This window comes from Pipra filicauda, unplaced genomic scaffold (genome assembly GCF_003945595.2).
Source record: "Pipra filicauda isolate LSUMZ 115617 unplaced genomic scaffold, ASM394559v2 scaffold70_size2993248_pilon, whole genome shotgun sequence".
NCBI classification, from domain to species: Eukaryota; Metazoa; Chordata; class Aves; order Passeriformes; family Pipridae; genus Pipra; species Pipra filicauda.
The window spans coordinates 2,641,203-2,660,455 of record NW_024104876.1 but is presented as its reverse complement, the minus strand read 5'-3'; the positions used below and the strand labels follow the sequence as shown (position 1 = coordinate 2,660,455).

Sequence of the window (19,253 nt, the reverse complement as noted above, 5' to 3'; positions counted from 1 at the left end):
CTGGATCCAGCCCTTATATGGTGCAGAATGAGGCCGGGAGCAGCTCGGGATTGGCCTTGGGAAGAGGGCACAGGGAGTGCTGGCTGCAGGCGCCTCAGCCTTGCGTGGAGCCCAGAGCTGGGATGCTTTTCTGTTGGGAAAAGGTTTAGGAGCGTGACACAAGGTCAAACTTGAAGGTGTTCCACTCAAAGTGGTGTTATGAAGTGGCTTTTGACACTTAATATAAAGTTAAGCCCGGGCTCGGTGCAGTGTCAGCAGCAGGGGATCACAGACCGGCTGAAGACACGAATCCCAGCGGGGGCTGCAGTGGGAGCACAGGATGAGTCACCTGGGAGAGGACAAGGATGCCAAGGAAGGGGGGTCACGAGGGCGATGTTGGGCACTCCCTGAGCAGGGCTTGGCTCCGTCAGTGGGGCTTGGCTTCTCTTTAAGTGGGGTTTTGCTCCCCAAGTGGAATTTGGCTCCCTGAGCCTGGCTTGGCTCCCTGAGCCTGTCTTGCTCCCCAAGTGGGACTTGGCTCCCTGAGCCGGGCTTTGCTCCTTGAGCCCGGCTTTGCTCATTGAGCTTGGTGTTGCTCTCCAAGCCTGGATTTGCTCCCCAAGCCTGGCTTTTCTCCCTGAGCCAGGCTCTGCTCCTTGCACTCAGCTCCGGTTTCCAAGCCTGGCTTTATTCTTTGAGTCCAGCTTTGGTCTCTGAGCCTGGCTTTGCTCCTTGAGCCCAGCTCTACTCTCCGAGGTCGGCTCTGCTCCCTGAGCCCGGCTCTGCTGTTTGAGCCCGGCTTTGCTCCCTGAGCCCGGCTCTGCTGTTTGAGCCCGGCTCTGCTGTTTGAGCCCGGCTTTGCTGTTTGAGCCCGGCTCTGCTGTTTGAGCCCGGCTCTGCTGTTTGAGCCCGGCTCTGCTGTTTGAGCCCGGCTCTGCTGTTTGAGCCCGGCTCTGCTGTTTGAGCCCGGCTCTGCTGTTTGAGCCCGGCTCTGGTTCCCGCTCAGCGGAGTGTGGCGAGGGGCTCCGGGAGCCCGCCAGGGGGCGCCGCAGGGCAGAGGCGCGGGCCGGGGCGGGGCTGGGGGCGGGGCCTGTGGCGATGGGCGTGCCCGGAGATCAATGGGCGTGGTCTGTTCCGGGGGCGGGGCCGCGCTCGCCGCGCAGATCCCGCCGGTCCCGCAGGAGCCGCGCAGCGCCCGCAGCCCCGGGGCCACCGCGGCCCCGACCCCGCCAACCCGGCAAGATGTGGCGGCGCTGGGAAGCGGGATGGGACGAGAAGAGGGAGCTGCAGGAGCTCAACTCCCGGCTGCGGGTGTTCGTGACCCGCGTGCGGGAGCTGGAGGAGGAGAACCGCTTTCTGGCGCGGGAGCTGGCGGAGCTGCGCGAGCAGGAGCTGATCGGGCTGCGGGTGCCCGAGCAGGAGCTCGCCTGGCTGCGGATGCAGCTGGAGGAGCTGAGCCGGGCGAAGCTGGAGGCGGAGCTGGAGCGGGACGGGCTGCGGCGGGAGCTGGAGGAGCTGCGGGCGCTGGGCGCGGAGGTGCTGGGCATGCGGCGGCGCCTGGAGCCCGAGCTGGCCGGGCAGCGGGCGCTGCTGGAGCGGCTGCGGGGCGAGTGCGTGGCCCTGGAGGAGCTGCTGCTGGAGCTGCAGGCCGAGCACGGGCACATGGCGGAGCGGCAGCGGCGGGAGGCGGTGGAGATACGGGAGCTGCGGCTGAACCTGGCGGCCCTGCCGCCGCCCTTGGCCGGGCTGAGCCTGGAGGAGCTGGAGGAGACCTACGAGATGCTGCTCGGCCAGTGCTGCCAGGAGACTCTGCTGCGCTACCAGGAGCAGATCCAGATGCTGCAGGAGCAGGAGGCGCAGCGGAGCCGGGAGGACGTGGAGCTGCTGCGGGAGGAGAGCCGGCAGTGCCGGCAGCACCTGGAGGATCTGCACCGCCAGGGCCAGGAGCTGTGCGCGCTCCGGGAGCGGCTGGAGCAGGAGATGCTGGCCCTGCAGGACCGCCACGGCGCCGAGGTGGAAGAGTACCAGGTGGGTGGCGGTGCCCGGGCGATGTCCCCCGGTCCCGGGCCTCTCCCGCTTCCTTCCCGCCCTCCCGGTGCCTGCTTTAGGGCTCCCCCGAGACTCTTTCCGCCCTCGCTTTTCCCTTCGGTTTTGGCCCATCCTGCGATGTGAGCCCGGTTTCCCACGGCCCTGGCACTGCCTCCCATCCCTCCCGCTCCCTCTGCTCCGGGAGGTGCCAGACCCCTCTGACTCAGGGTGGTCCAGGGCTTACCCACCCCGCTGGGGTGCGAAGGGTGGGGGCCAGAAGGGGACAGTGACCCCGAGGACATCGTCTTGGTGACAGGTGCTGCCTTCCCAACCCGCCCTCGGCAAGTGCCCAAGATCGTGGAGCTGGCACACGGGGCTTGCCAGGGCTCCTGCTGGGCTTGGCATGAGCACATGGGACACGGAGCAGTCCCTGGGAGCAGATGGACCGAGTCCCTGTGCGGTGGGACAGGGCTCATCCCATCCAGCCTGGGGCTTGAGGGTGGCCTGTCCCAGTCAGAGAAATGATCTGAGTTTTCTTCCCGTTTTACACACATTCCTGTGTGCCTTGAGCCTCGGGGAGAACTTGTGCTCCCCAGACTAGTTAAGAAAACTTAGTTGTTTAAAGGCAGGAAGACTGTGCTGAGGGCACTGAGCAGTGAGAATCGTTTCGAAATAAAACTTGAAGGACACAGGTACCTGTTTGAGATGTTGGTGTGCTTAAACGGCATCTGTAGCCCAGGATTTGTTTGCTCTCAGGGTGACATTTGGTGTGATGATGTGCGTGGGAAGGGATCAGCAACTGCCGGAACAGTGAAATATCCGCTCATCAAACTCCGAGTGGAGAGCACACATTGGATCATGCAGCCCATCGATCCCTTTCCCGAGGGCTACACTTCTTTTGTTCATTGTTAGACCCTTTATTAACACCCTGCTGTTTGCCTGGACCCCGTGTGCCAACGGGTCCTTTGTGTCCAGCAGCCCCAGTAGATTATGGATGTGTTGGCAACTGGGAAGGGACTGGGACCTGTTGCTGTGAGCGTGTCTGGTTTTTGTACTCTGCTGGATTGTTTGCAAGTTGCATAGTTTGCAGATGCTGTGAACTGAGACAGATTAGGTATGTAAGAAGTAATCACAAAGGCTCTTAACTTTTAAATGGATTTTTTTTCCATTTTTGACAGGACAGTTCATTCCTCCAATCCTGTATGTAAACATTTCCAAAGCTTTAGGAGAAGGTGTCATATGTAAATCTCTCATTAATTAAATCCAGGTGAAAATTAAAGCCAGGTGAAAATGCCAGGAAGAAAAAAACCTCTTCATAAGCCAATAATATTTAAAGTTTCTTTGATTTCCAAAATGCAGCCTTCTTGCTACCTATATTTGATATTAGGGAATTATAATGAAAGTGTCATTGATCTTCAGTCATTATTGCTCCAACTGAAAACCTTTGAATAGGGAATAAAGAGAGCATTTTGTACAGCTCACTAGCCATGCTACAAGTGTTTCTTCTAAAGCCAGTTAGAATGGCTTGTATTTAACTCTTTCAGGTGTTTTTATAGCAGTTGTGTCTGTATCTTCAAAGAATTTTTAAGGAATGTCTGTATTTTTAAAAAAATTTATTCAGAAAAGCAAGTAGTGCAACCTGTTGTAGAAGTCAGATAATCAAAATCAGTGTATGCCCTTGAATTGTCCTGATTCAGTGCTCCAAAATGGATTATTTTGATACTAACATAACAAACTTCTCTTTTATTCTCACAAGTATCTGGTGTGCTTTGGATATTACAGGAGAAATTTCTTCAAATCTTTAGTAATACAAGAAGAACAAAAAAGTGCTTTGAAAACATGAAAATGTGTGAGCTGTCTTACTATTGCCACCAGAAATTAATTATTATCTAGATATATATTCAAAAATGCCACGAGGTTTATTTCTTTTGAGTGGTTTTATATTTAAAATGTTCAGTTTCTAATGAGAAAGGCCCTTTTCAGTGGCCAGTCTCCTGTTCATGAGAAATAAAACGTGCTCACATCCAAGAAGAAAAATTACAGAATGTGTACAGGCAGCTGTTTCTGGTTTTGTTTTTGTGATCAAAGCCTTTTTCCCCTCACTCATTTCTTTTACTGGCTAAAGTATGTTCAGCATGGCTTTTAAACTACTCTTTAAAGAGCATCTATTCCATGCTTATTTATTGTAGTGTCACATAGAAATGATATGTATGTGCAGATTACAGTCAAGTGATTGTTCTTCATTGCAGCTGCAATGGCAATTAGATTTATTAATATTTTCCATATATCATTTGGTTGCCTTATATGTCCATCTTTGCCTCCTGCACTGCTCTTACCCTCACTGGAGCTTTCAGCAATGTTAAATAGAAATAAGTATTTGGAGTTATAATTTAGCTGAACCAGGCAAGCTGTAAATCATGCACTGGAAAATGTTCACTCGTCCTGAGCGCTGAAGGGATGAACTCAGTAGATCTCCTACTTCCATAATTTTAACTGTGTGCTGTGAGAAAACTTCTGCAAAAGCTCCTGGTGATTTGAAACCCTTGTACTTTTGGGATGTAAAAACATCCATGGCTCATCCTGCTGCTTTGAAACGAGGCAGGTATTTTTCAGTGGTACGCCGGGTTTAGGTCGGTTCCTGTGCCGGTGTTGTGAGCTCCAGAGAAGAAGAAAAACATCTTGTCAAACAAACATTTAATGTCAACATGTCAAGTGCATTTTTCTGCGCACCAGTTTCTTGCCAGCCAAGTGCAGTGTTGGTCCCTCCCCTGCTGAGCCACTGAATGAGCTCTGGGATCAGTAAGTAGGACCAGATGGAAAGGGCTGCAGCCTGGAATCCTCTCCTGATTCCCTCCTCTCCTGATTCCCTCAGTAGGTACAGCTTGGACAACCCAAGTAAATTCTTTCCCCCCTACTGCCCTTCTAAAATTTCCCACTGCTGCCTGGAAAGGAACATCTGAAGGGTGAGAAAATAGTTTCTATCCCATTATTTAGTTCTAGCAGGACATCACTGGGGTCTGGGGGGCTGGGACTGATGGGGCTGAGGAACAGATCTTTCCAAGGGAGTCCTGTGGGAAGCCAATGCTGCTGCCACAGCACAGGTTACCTTTTGCAAAATGAGTCTGTTGGATTGCAGCCTCCTGAGCTTTGCCAAAGTGGTTAATGTACCTTCTGGCACGCTTGGAAACAGGACTGGAGACCAGTTGTCCTCTGCTTTGTGTTTAAGCATCAGTGACTGGAGGGCTGGCTGACTGGCTGTCTGCCTTCCAGTCTATACAGCGTCTGCTCCTGGTGGACTGAATTCCTTTGGAAGTACTGCACAGCTGGCTGAGTTATGTAGCCCCTTATGGTAATCATTAACACAAAGTTCTGGATCCCCAGTGCTCTCCAAATCCAGTGAGTAGAATCTAAGTGGCTTTTCCAACCCTGCCTACAGACTATATAGGGCTGAGGGGCTCCTGTGTTTTCAGATAGGTTTGAACATCCCCAAAATTTCAGAGCTCCCCACACTCTGCAGTCCAGCATACAGATTTCCTGTATGAATTTTTCTGGGACTGCAGCATTGTGAAGTTCTTTTTAACATATGCATGCATATGTGTAGGTTAATCTCTGTGTTTAATCTGGGAGGCAAGAAACACCTGGATCACTTAATTTTTGTATCAGAGCTCTTAAGTGTTGGTCCTACAGAGACCCAGTCTGTTGTCTTTGCTCCTTTTGCTGACTCCTGGTTCTGTCAGCACCTTGTCCATTGTTGCTTCATAGCCTTTTCCTTTCAAAAGCAGGGCCTGGTTCTTTCCTTCCCTTCTCACCTTGGGATTTTCCATTGTGTCAGTTCTTGAACACGGTTGTTACCTCAGAGCTCTAAAGGTCAGTGGTTCTGCCTGCGTGGCTATGCAGGATGGTGCCTCCACTGGGGCTTTTTCAGACATGCAGACAGGATTTGTCTTCTGCCATAAAAAGGGAGGTTTGTTGTGTCAAGCAAAACATCAGTGAAATCATTTAACAACAGCTGCAAATACAAATGAAGAAATAGATTAATGTGTTATATAGAGAGCTGTACCCACATGTGTATGAAGATACAGGCAGCTTCCTTCATAGAGCTTTCCTTTTACTTAAAAAAAAAACCCCCAAAATACTATTGATGTTTGAGTGCCAGCACTTGATAGTCTTAATTCTTAGATCTCACTTCTGCCTTGCACATCATACTGGCATTAACTGATCTGGGGAGTCCCTGCTCTATCTTCATTTTTATGCTATTGCTTATACAGTGATACTTGAGCACTTGCTGCATATAAATTATATATTTTGAGGTTTTTTAAACTAGTCTATCGGTGCCTTGATTTTCCAGTTTGTATTGCAGAGCATTTATTAGGATGCCAACTGAAATATGCTGTTGTGAATCCCTGTTCAGTGTTGAACACGAGATTTTTGCTCTGTAAACGACATTTCAGTGTCCCTGAGTACTACAGAGTGATGTCAACAGAACACAACTGGGCCTCTGAGATTTAATGACTGTCCTTCTAGCCCCCAGAAGGAAGTGCCATCTATAGCATTTTAGTTAGCAGGATCATATTCAATATAAATACATATAAATGGCAATTTGCCCTTCATGTGAGAGGTAGCACTGCTGACTAAAGCACTTTCTACAATTTTTTTTCTTTCTTCTGCCATTTAGTATAAATAGATATAATTTTATATATTTAGTTGTATTGTACAGGGTCATGTTTAGTTATCAGGATGAAAATGAGCAATCCTTTCTCTGTCTTCTGAGTAGTAGCAGTTAAGACAGAGGTGAGTGGACCTCAAAGCACGTGTCCAAATACTCTAGAAAAATTTAAGGAACCACTGGAGGTTCATCCTTCACCTTCTGGTCTCTGTGAATGTCTCCAGATATTAGAATTCCAAAACTGGTTTGGACCCACATGTCTGTGCTTCTTATGGCAAAGCAGTTGCTGAAATTTCTGATCTGAAGTGTGGTCTTGAATAAGATCTTAGAGTGATAAAAGGAATCACATTTAAGTCACATTGATAGAGGAGCATATTCTCCTTGCTATGGATACTTAATAACTTTTGTACAGAGCATCTGAATGGGTTTTACTGAAATATTTAACTGCCTTATTAAGGCATAAAATTAACTTGTAGCATAAAGCTCTGCTTCAGTAGCAGTGTATTTCAGCTGGTATATGGGGAGGTTTAGAGATTATTTGCTCTGGTTTTTGAAGGGATAGAACATTTTATTGCTCTCTCAGTTTACACTTTTTTTTAATTAAAAGTTTTAAGTTATTAGGCATTGAAGTGTACAGATTTCTACGTTAATTCAAAACTAAAAATCAGCATTTCTGTTTAGAGAATAATTGACGCCCTGGAAGAAGAAAAGCAGTTCCTGACCATGTCAATCACGGATTACCTGAAGGACTACCAAGAACTACTGCAGGTGAAAGCAGGACTCATCCTGGAAATTGAAACCTACAGGTAAGAGTTGTGGTCACACTCTGTTGTCTAATTGAAGGATAATTTAAATCACTTTTTACAGAGACGGGAACCCCATCCATGCTCTTCCCAGCCTTTGCAATACAGGCAGGTACTTGGAGAGCCTCAGGACTCCAAAGCCAATATAATCCATATGAATCCTGTTAACTTTGTACAAATATAGTGATGTGTAAGAAACCTTCGTAGTCCTGGTCAGGTGGATATCAAATTGATGGGAATTGTTGGTGCTAGGGTTGATTACAAGCTGAGGAGCCAATATCCCTAAATTGCAATCAATAAAACCTGAGGTCCTGTAGTTGCCATCTGTCAACTACCAGGCACGTTTCATTGCTTAAATATGTTGATTAGTGGCCACCTGCAGCAGTGGGTGCAGGTTATCTTCCCATTCTCACTGGGAAGATAACAGAAAAGTCTGTTTATTAAATCCTGGCTTTCTCCATCCTTGATTTGTTATGGAAACATGTCGGGATCAAGTGTGAGATAACAGCAAACAGCATCTCAGCTGATGAATCTTTAGCACTGTGTATCCCTCTGGCCACTTAGTAGCTGTGGGGTTGAAAAACCAGAGTAATTCTCCTCTCTGGGGAGTTGTGATGTATCAGTTGGCACATGGCATAAAACTGATTTGGAAAGAAAAAAATCCCAAACAACCCAAAACTGATGAACTGGAGAAAGATACTTCCTTATTGCAAAGATCATGTGGGTTTTTTTCTTCAACTAGCACAATATTTTCAACAAATTTCATTGAGCTACTGATCCTCAAATGCAGAGATGTGCAATTCTTATTGAGCCAAGGAATAATTTGCAAACATTTCATGTCAGACTGCTTCTGTGTTTTTTAAGGAGACTGCCTCAGTCATTAGCTTGTCTACATTGGGTGCATTATTCATATTGAACCTGCATGGACAGGGGTATTTGTGGTTATATATGATATATGCTTCTGTGTCCTAAGGCATTAATGCTGTGTTCTGAGTGTGCAAGGTTCCAGTGAACCAATAATAACCACTAAGTCTGGATGAAGATGTCACCAGCTGAGTTATGGGTGAGGTGTGTAGGCTAAAGCAATCCACCGATACGTATGAGATTTAATTGTAGTTGCATAAATAAACTATAAGAAATTTGAAACAGTAACTTCTGAGTATCCTGATAAAGATTAGTGAGCAAAGATGATCTGTCATTCATCCAAGAGCAGCAGTGTCTGTTCAAGAGGCCTTGAGAGTTGTCTGCCAGGAGACACAGCCCAAGGTTGGTTTCTGGATGAGGTGAGAGCACAAGCAGGCTGTGAGACAAGGGATTTGCAGTCACTTGGTGGGCAACAGTACCTGGATGTTTGTTGGTGGAGTGGGATCCCCGTGATCCTTGGAAAGCCAGGAGTGTCTGGAGCATTACTAGTAGAAGAGAAATGGTGGCCACTTGTGCTCCTTGATTAACTTTGCTAAAACATATGATTCTCTAACTTTAATCCCAGCTCTGTTGTTGACTTTTACTGTTGTTGTTAAACTTTCTCCCTCAGTTTATTCATCTGTGAAATGGGATTAGCACTGTCACAATAACAGAATTATCAGCGTGGTTTTGATGATTAGTGTTCATCCAGAACTAGGAATGATAATGCCCAGATATTCAGTTGTTTGAAATCCTTGTAAGCCCATGAAATTCTGGAACTTCTCCAGAGTTGTATCACTGATTATCTGAGCATTATTGGTTTGTTTAAGGATTCCCTGCCCTGGTTAATGACAGGACAATTCAGCATCACCTGCAGCATGTTTTTGTTGTCTGAATAAGAAGCTCCCATGGGGTTTCTTCATCTGATGGCAGTGAATGCAACTTGTATCACTGATGGCAAGGCAGATGTCAGCAGACAGATGAGCATCAACCTACTAAAAAATCTACAGAGGAAAACAGAGAATAGGCCTCGCTCCAGATCAGAAAACATGTTGTGTAATGCCTGCAGACAAAAGTCTTTTAACATATCAGAAGCTGAAAAGTGACTATTTTGTGTTTTTACATTTATGCAGTTTTACCTGTTCCTCTTTTCTGCTTATTCTCCCTTTGCTCAAGAAAACAATTCCTTCCTTACTGTATGACTTTCTCAGCCCTGCTGTGGGAGGGAATCACTAAGCTGTGCAGCAGAAGAATTCTGGACAGCTCATCCATGTACTTTTTCAAATCCTGTTCCTCTCCCAGGTCTTTTTACCTGTGAAGAACAGGGCATGTGAACCCAGCTTCAGTTTGTTCTCCCAGAGGATGCTGGCATATAACCTTCCTTATACATTCTGGAAACAAAGGGCACCTACTCACACTAGTTCAGCATCCTGAACTTTCCATGGAGGCCCTGGCATTTCCTCTCCTCCTGTGGCATTATAGGTTAAGGGTGTGGTACCTGGTCTTCTTGGAGCTTTCTTTGTACCTCCCACCCTGTGTTTTCTCTCTGTTTTACAACTCTTACAGTTAGTTCAGTTAAAAAGTCAGTTCTTTCCATTAGTCACCATTGCTCTTGGAGTGGGAATAAAGATCATTGTTGCAAGGAACACCCTTCCCTAAGGTCCAAGTGTGCTTCCTCTCTGACTCTGCTCACCCTTCCTGCTCTGGGAGCTGAGACTCAGTCAGGAAGTGAAATATGTCTCTTATGTGTCTTTGTAAAGTTACACCTTATGGGAATCTTCATTCCTAATCCCTTTTCACCACCGTTGAAGTAAATATTTATCAAGTGCCTTGCACTTTTGTTCTGAGTTCTTGGAACCCTGCAAAACCACAGCTACTTAGACTGTGCTTAAGTTTTATTTCCAGAGAGAAGAGGTGAATTAGTCACTGTCTAAGACTCTTGATTTTAAAAGGAGATAGAAAAATCTGCCTGCCATCAGAATTGCTCTCAGGTCTTTCTTTTTGGTTATCAGAAACTTCTCCTTTTCACATAGCAGGGGCTTCACAGAGACTCATTCAATAGGTTAAGTAGGTTTCCTGTCCTCCCTAAAATATGTTGTTGCTGAAGGGTAAAAGGTTTTACTTTGAAATCTTTGTGTCATACAAGTGTTCTGTTCTAGTTACCACCCTGCATTCTAAAGCACCAGAGGCTACACAAGTTTGGTTTTTCCATTTTATTTCTTTTTCCCTTTTTTTTTTTCCCCATGGTCATTGTCAGGACCCCTGAATACACTCGCCAGGCACACTTTCCAATCCTCCAGTTGTGTTTCTCCATCAGCACTTCTGACCCTTTCCATGCCTTCTTCTCACAAAATCAGCACCAGCATTAAGGCCTCCTCAGCTCCTCACCACAGCTTTTGCACTCAGTTTCATTATTTCCTCTTCATAACTTGTGCCATCCAATATGTCCTGTTCCTGTACTGGTTTTATTTTTAGAACACCCTGAGTTTTCTGCACCCAGGGAATTTAAAATGCAATTACCTGCTGTTCTTCACTCCTTGACCTCCCATTCCGTGATGGAAAAAAAAAATGTGGAGTGGCCTTGACCCCTAAAAATGCTTCTTCCATTCCACTTCCTGGAGAGATGTTTTTTTTGTAACTCCTTTGCAAATACCCAGGATGGAGAGGATGAATTTTTACAGCCTGCTAGCCAATTGCTGCCATCTGAGCTTTTGGGTTTCTGTAGTTGAAACGAAGTCATTGCTGTTGGGAATAACCATGATAACATTTGTGCTGCATCCTTTTGTTTTTTTAAGTTCTCTTTCCTCACCCCAACCAGTTTATCTCCTCCTCCTGCTTTCAGGGACTGGTTATTTCTGTTGTCATCCAGCACAGGCTGACGAGTGTGTCACTGCTAACTTTAGATAAATGACATTAATAATGAGATGAGTTAAAGGTGCAGTTGGATTATTTACTGGTAACACTTAAACTGTTAACACAGTTGGGATCTGATTTCCAGGAAGTAGCTGACAAGGTTATTTTTTAGAAGAGTGCTGCTTGAAGGAATGCTTTTTTTGCTGTTACTGTGAGTACTTAAGAGTTCATACAGTTGACATTAACACTCTGTTCTTCAGGCAGTTTAAATCGAATTTAAAAGCAGACCTCACCACCAAGAGGTTAGAGTTTAAATCATTAGTATTAGCAAAGGATACAAAGGAACAGAGAAGCAAAATGACTTGCATTAACTCAAGTTATGGTCAAGCTGAGAAACGTAGCCTGAGTTTTCTGACTGCCAAGCCAGTGCTCAGTACATTCCACTGCCCTTTCTCACTCCAGTTTATTGAGCCAAACTCAGTGTAACATTTTCTTGGATTTCTGATAAGCTTGAGAACTGTGCACAGTAAACCCCTGACTCCCTGTCCAGCCTCACAGAGCTTTCAGGGAGCTTTGCCTTTCACTTTGAGTAGCAGTATTTCAGATGCAGCTTTTCGGTGGGCTGTTGCCTTTTGCCATATACAGTTACCTTTTGGAACTTATTTTTAGTGACTTCATACTGTTGCTGCAGCAACTGAACAACTGTTGCTTTAACCAGCAGCCAGAAATCCGTAGCCAAACTACCCACATTCCCGGTTTCCTTCGTCATGGTTAACACTTCCACTGCCAGCTCCTGGATGTGTTTCTGCAGCGTCACCAGCAGCTCCTCTGGTGTGTCTGTCAGAGTGATTTGTTTGGCACTCACTGGATTCAGCAGATCAGATGTTTGGTCTTGGGAACTTTATACGTTTTGAGGTCATCTAGTTCCTGAAAGCCTCTCTTAATGTAGAAGAAGATAAATTGCTTTTACTGGGTTTTTTTTTCTGACTAATGAAACAGAAGGAAAGGTGCCCGGCCAAGCCTGTTTTAAAGGGGAGGTGACCTGTAAATACGTCAAGATAATTCCAACCTGACTTTTCTTCTGAATCCAAACAAATCCATGACGGCAGAGAAAACCTTGCTGATGATATTTTGCTGATGTAGCACTGTCCCACTGAATCCTGAGGCAGTGAGAAACCAAAAGAAGCATAAAATTAGCAAAGTGATGAGTCATGGGAAGCGTGAAATGTGCAGGTGATGTTTAAAACACCTGCTTTAATTCTGCCAGGAATGCCCAGCAGTTGTGTTTATACCCTAATCCTAAACTGCTTCCAGCTCTCCCCCTGGGAGTCAGAAGCCTGGGCTATCACAGGCCTCCAGCCTCACTCTTGCCAGCTCTGATGTTGCAGCTGTGTGTTATCAGTGCAGAACATCTGGCAGTCCCAAAACTGGCTATGATGAAATGGGGAACTCGCCAATACAAGTGAACACAAACCCAGCAAAGTTACTGTACTGACTGTAAAACTCCCTTGCATGTGCAGAGAACCTGACCCAGAATTTCTAGGCTGTTGCACCAGTGCTGCCTTCCTGGGATTACAGAAGCTGTTGGAGTGTCACTGTGAAAAAGGAGGAGGGCTGAGGAACCGAGGGGACAGACAGAGATGTCACTAAGGGAAACCAAGAAGCTTCTGTCACAGAGAATTTTTTTAGGCCTTTGTTGTCAAATGTATTGTGCTGATTTCCTATGGAACAGGAATTAATTTAATGCTGTCAGGTGTTTCCTCCAGCACTAGACAGGGTTTGACAGTAGAAGTAATGCTTTCCTTCACTTTTCATTTGGAAAGGGTAGAACTTGCAAGTCCTGGCTGTAACAATTCCCTCACATCACCACCTTCACCACTCTTATGAGCAGGAAGGCTGCAGACTATCTGCTTGCAAATATTTTATTTAATTTTTGCCTTTTCTTTATAAAACATCTTACCCAGAAAAACTGTGGCTGCCCCATCCCTGGAAGTGTTCCAGGCCGGGTTGGACGGGGCTTGGAGCGACCTGGGCTAGTGGAAGGTGTCCCTGCCCATGGCAGGGGGTTGAAACAGGATAATTTGAAGGTCCCTCCCAACCCAAACGATCCTGTGATTCCATGATCTCCATGTGTGTCTCTGAGGAGGCTTTACTGAATATTTGTCAGATTTCGTGTGGCTTTGTTATAAGACCGTCATTCTGGAAAAAGTTACCAGCTCGTTTGGTCCCATGGTGGAAATCAGTGGATCTTGTTCATGTCAGGAAGAAAAACTTCGGCTGATGTGGAAGATTTGATGTAAAATTGCCCTGTGTCTGCTGTTGTCACCTGCTGTAGGATTATTGCTCCGCTCTCAGGAACTGAACTCTGCAAACTAAGAGTCTGGAAGATGCCAAGGATTTCTCATTCCCAGTAATAAAAACATGGGATGTGAAAAACACTTAAAATCTGACCCAACTGCAGGATAATTGTTCCAGTTTCTAAGACTAATAAATGTTAAATATTATGCTTATCCTTCCCAGTATTTTAATGGAATGCCTTTTTGTGTTTTTTGCAGAGCTTTGTTAGAAGGGGAGAGCAACCAGTGGATTATTACATGGAGAGAACAGCTTGCAGGGAAATTGCCTCAAGGTAAGATATAAATATTAAAAAAAATTAATTTTGAATGAAATTAAATATAACTGGAAATGATTGTTATGGTGTTCCTGAAGAATACTTTTATGAGTGTATTGCAGAGTGAAGATTGGATTAGTTTTGAGTGTTAATATTTTAAATGAACATACTGCTGTCCTATATGAGATCATTTATAAAAATCATGACTTGAGTGGAGAAAGTAAGTAGGGAGTGATGTTTTGTAGCTCTAAAGAACTTTTGGATGCCCAGAGGTCTTAAGAGAGTTTTGAAGTATAAAGCAAGAGGTGTTTAACAAAACGTGTAGTTAAAACCCTGGAATTCATCATCCTGAAGCATTTTGAGTGTTAAAAAGTGGGTTTACAGAGATATTTTAGCAGAGTAATGAAAGACAAATCAAAGACTTACTAAACATAAAGATACCATTTCTATCTTAGGAGCTGCAAATCTCTGGAGGCTGTGAGAGTATGCAAGGGAAGTATCACTATTTACTTGCCCTGTTCTTATCCTCTTCCCTGTGTATCTGCTCTTGGTCACTGTGAACAGGATTCTGGATAAGATGGACCTTCAATCTGACTGCTCTGGCTGTTGTTATTAGTAACAAAGTTAGTCTCTATAACACTCCTGGTCCTAAAATCATCAGAGTAGCATAGACACTACTCCTCGAAGTGATTTTAAGGCTGTGTCTTTAGTGGTAAATTAAAAAAACCTCGGGCCCAGGTACAAATGCTCACACAGATTTGCCTGTGCTGTTACATTATAAGCAGGGTTTGTCCTGGCACAGTTTGGATCTGAACTAGCCAGTACTTCTGCAGACAGTGCTCGAGCGTATTCACAGAATATGGAAGGAATTACAGGAATAATTACCAGAAATTATACAGGAAAGGCTACCAAAAGTCAGAGGAGATGTGGCCTGCTTTTTAGGAGTAGGGGATGTGAGTGGTGCAGTCCTGGTTGGTCTTAGTCAGACATTCCTGGTACATTTTAGGTTTTAGGTTCTTTATTTCTCTCCCATGTTGTATCTTGTGGGTGTGAAGGGTTGTGTTTGTGTTTGCAGTTTCCAGTGTGTGGTGGCAGATGTGCCATTAATTCTCAACAGGAACTGAGAAACTCCAGGCCATTTATACTAGTGAAGCAAAAAACCCAGCCTAGGATATCAGCATACATTATTTAATAAGAAACTGGAAGTGAACATCAGTATAGATATGAAAGGTGTGATTCTTAAGTAAATGGCACAATACCCAGTAGTTCACAACAGGTAAACTTAGCAAGATCGTGCAAGTTAGCAAAAAGCTTTGCTTTCTTTTTAATGTAATTTATGCGTAAACTTAATTATCATGAAAACCTACAGGCATGCCTTTACAAAGCTCCACGGAAAATGAAGACACTGTTTCTTTCAAAAATTGTAGTACAAATTTCCTTAATTCATGCCCTCTATTTGACATTATTTTAGATCCAAGCCATTCTTTTAATGTTTGGTCACCTGTGCTCTTTTTTTTGCAGATATTATAAACACTTCATATAACTACACTGATATTTACTCTACTTATCAAGAGAGAAATAGAAATAAAGCTTCACCAGCTCCCAGGATCACTGACACGAGGCACAGAATGGCAGTGACAGACACGAGCAGCTCTGCACGTTACTCCACCCGCGTCGGATCACAGACAAGTACCAGTGGAAGAACTTTTGGAAGAGATGTACTTGGTTCAACATATCGCCCTTCAACAACTGCTACAAAGGATGAAAGGATTATAACAGACCACAAAGAATTAAGAACATTTACTCCATCCTACAGTAGCTGGAAAAAGACTGAAACGCAGCAAAAGACAATTCCGGAGAGAAAGAGAACAGAGGTTACAACTTCTTCCACGGTGTCTTTTTCAAAAGAATCAACACATGCTGAAAGATCAGACAAGGACCACAAGACCGATGCTGAAAATACAAGAACAAAACCAGGCTTCACTAGATTTCCAGCTTATGAGCTGATTACTGATGCAAAACCATCTAAATATGAGGAAACTATAACTGAAACTCGGACCATATTCAGAGATAAAAGAGGAGGCAGCAAAGCGACTGAAGAGAAAGCACCTCTGCCGAAAGAAAAAGATAAACTGGAGAAACAAACAAAGGATGAGAAAAAGAAAACAGATGAGAAATCTTTTATGGAAGAAAGTGCTGGTTTTGGAAGGAAGACCGAGCAGAAAACATACATCCGTGAGGAAGTTAGCCAGAAGGTATCAGGGAGTGATATTTCTAATGCAAGAAGTTTGAGAAGTGAATCAACCAAAAAAGATACAAGTGTGACCTCAGAATCAAGAAGCAACGACGTCATTGAGATACCAATCACCCTTGAAAGGCCTGCTCCTGACAGAGGATCTCAGAGACATAAAGATATAAGGGTACATGGTGTTAAAACTTCCACAGGAAGAGAAGCAGATGACCATGTAATTGAGTCATTTGAAGCTCACCAAGTGAGGATTTCAGAGGCAGAGTCCAGTCTGGAAGGTGAAGAGCGAATTCGTGATGGAAGTCACAAAATGGGAACTCTGCCAACTGAAAATATAGCAGAGAATATTGTTGCCGACATCCTTAAAAGTTTCACGCACTCTTCTAGTTCACAGATGTCAACAGACACCAAAGTGACCTATTTTAATAAGGAAGAACAATCAGACGATGGGAAAATAAAGACCGAGATCACAGTGCAATCCCAAGTTCAGGAAGACATAGATATTTCTGATGAAGGTAACTTGGGACGTCTGTCAAACCAGGACGTTAGAAAAGTGATTCGAGAGGGTGTTGAGGGAACTCCTTCCAAAGAGGAGATAGAGGACATTGTACATCACGGCCTGAAGGGAAGCGAGGGGGGAAAGAACGTGTCTGTTAACGTTGAGATTGTAGAGGAGCCACTGGATTATGCCACTGATGAAAGGAGTGATTTTTCAACACCTTTTGAAGTAGAAGAAGTGGAGGATTCGTTCCCTGAGCGAGAGAGGCGTTACGGTGAAGAGGAACAGAACGTCACGTTCACTTATGAAGATGTCAAAAAGAAGAAACCACGCCATGAGAGTTTCACTCATGTGGAAGAAGTAACTGAGGAAGACGACTCGCCTATTGAACAAAAATATTTTGTGTCTGTTCCTGATGATCATCCTGTTATTAGTGAAAAGGATGATGACTCAGTATATGGGCAAATTCATATTGAGGAAGAATCAACTATCAAATATTCGTGGCAAGATGAATTTTTGCAAGGCACACAGAGTAAGAGAGAGGAAGGTGTGAGCTCTCCAGAGGAAACCTATAAAGTGGTAGGGGAGGAAGCAAGTGCCCATATTTTAAAAGAGCATCCTGAAGGTGAAACATCCCATGTTGAATCCGTTGTTATTGAAAAAGAAATTAAAATTCCCCCTGAATTTCAGACTTCCATAAAAGGGCTCTTATCCAAGGAAACGAAGGACCCTAAACATCAACTGAAGGAAGCTCTGGAGCAGTTGGAGGGCAGTCTCCCAGACAGTGTGAAAGAGGAGCTGTTTGCATTAACAAAAGAGAACCAAGTTGATGCTAGTAACTTAGAATTTGATATCAAAAAAGTTGATCAAAAGGAGGAGGGTGGCTCGGTGACAATTGTTGCTGAAGTCAATCTGTCCCAGACCCTCAGTACTGATGAATTTGATGAATCTCAGCTCGGTGAAGTAATTAAAAGCGAGAAGGAGAAGGCGACAATTCACTCCCTGAAAAGAGAGAGCTCAGAGGGAGTTGTTGATGGTAGAAGCGACATAGAAGTAGATGCTTCTTCTCCCACTGATAAATACACTCCTTTGGCTGATCAAGAAATCTATAACTTCTCCACGACGAGGCGCAGTGGTGGCACAGGGTATCATACCACGGAAAGAGTGATTTACGACGGTTCGGTTTTGGAAACAGCAGATTATGGAGAAGTCTCTCACTCACCACAATCAACTGATGAGACCACATCCACCAGGCGTGTCAGGGTTGGCCCAGCAGAAGTTCAGAGGTTCGAGCAGGTCATATACGAAGGGCCCGGTTCGGAAACGCTGGAGCTCAGCGCTGCGGAAGGTCTCGTTCAGACAGAGGGGTCGTCACAATTCAGCCAATCTGTGAAGCATTTTAAACTGGGCCCTAAGGAAATCCAAACCACAGAGCAGGTGGTTTATTCAGGCCCTTTTACTACAACGACCATAGAAGAGATTGATTCTGGAAATCTTTCCCAGAACTTCTCAACGGACTTCAACAGGTCCACGAGACGTGTCACAGTAGGATCAAGGCAAATAACTGAAGAAGTCTCTTTTGAAGGGTCTCTCTCGGACTCTCTGGCACTCAATAGCTCAGAGGACCTATCCCAGGCAGAAGGGTCTGGGGGTGTCAGCAGTACAATAAGGCACTTCAGGTTAGGCCCAAGAGAAGTTCGTACCGAGCAAGTGATCTTTGAAGGGCCCATCTCCGGTAAGGTGGAGGTCAGCGGCACCAGGGACTTCTCACAGACAGAGAGTTCAGTCAGACACGTTCAGTTGGGTCCCCAAGAGTTTATGACAGCTGAGAAGATCATCTACCACGGGCCTGGCTCTGAGCACACCGAAATCAGTGAACTGGAAGACCACACCCTTTCAGGAGGCTCGAGGTCTTTCCGGCACGTTAAAATAAGTCCCGTAGAAACTCATGCTGAGCAAATAGTCTTTACAAGACCCGTTTCTGGAATGCTGGAAGATCTTTCACAAACAGAAGGGTCATCTGAGAGCAACAAGTCTGTAAAGCATATTAAAGTAGGATCCAAGGAAGCATCTTACACTTTTCAAATGGATGTTTCCAGTATGGGTGGAATATCTACGGTGAGAAGTGGAGAACAAGCAGTGCTGATATCCAACCAGCAAGACCCTGCTGTGAGTCAGTCACAGGTCATAGTTCAAAGTGACCAGACTTCAGAAAATGAAAACACAAGAAGTGGCTACGTTCTGTCCAGTTATTCCCAAGATCATGGTGAAAAGGTGGTGGAACAGTCACTTTTTGATAAAACTGTGCAGTTGCAAAGAACGGTCGACCAAAGGTCGGATATTTCTGAAGAAAAGAAAGTCGCTTTTCTGTATCTGGACCATGAGGAGGAGGAAGATGATGATAATGATGGACAGTGGTTCTGAAAGGACTCTTTAATGAAGCATACTTAGCAATTTGTTTATATATATTTTTTATTATCCTTTTTTTTTTAAAGAGAAAAAAAGGGATGGGGAAACAGTCGAGCTATTAGATTATTAATAGTGGACTGAGAAGTATTGAATCTAAGCCTCTATTCAGCACACTATTTTATTGGAAATTTTATTTTTGGGAGAGATCATGCTATTAATATTTTTTTTTCCTCAGAGATCTATGTCTAATATTT

General features: G+C 44.8%; 1 protein-coding gene across 1 annotated transcript; it reads left to right on the top strand.

Annotated features, from left to right (window-relative positions):
• Positions 1–1,135: 1,135 nt before the first annotated feature.
• SYNM (synemin) lies at positions 1,136–19,036 on the top strand. The gene is made up of 4 exons (XM_027714727.2): positions 1,136–2,007; positions 7,355–7,479; positions 13,788–13,861; positions 15,365–19,036. The coding sequence occupies exons 1-4, from the start codon at positions 1,222–1,224 to the stop codon at positions 19,012–19,014; spliced, it is 4,635 nt and encodes a 1,544-aa protein (XP_027570528.1). The 5' UTR covers positions 1,136–1,221; the 3' UTR covers positions 19,015–19,036.
• The last annotated feature ends 217 nt before the right edge of the window (positions 19,037–19,253 follow it).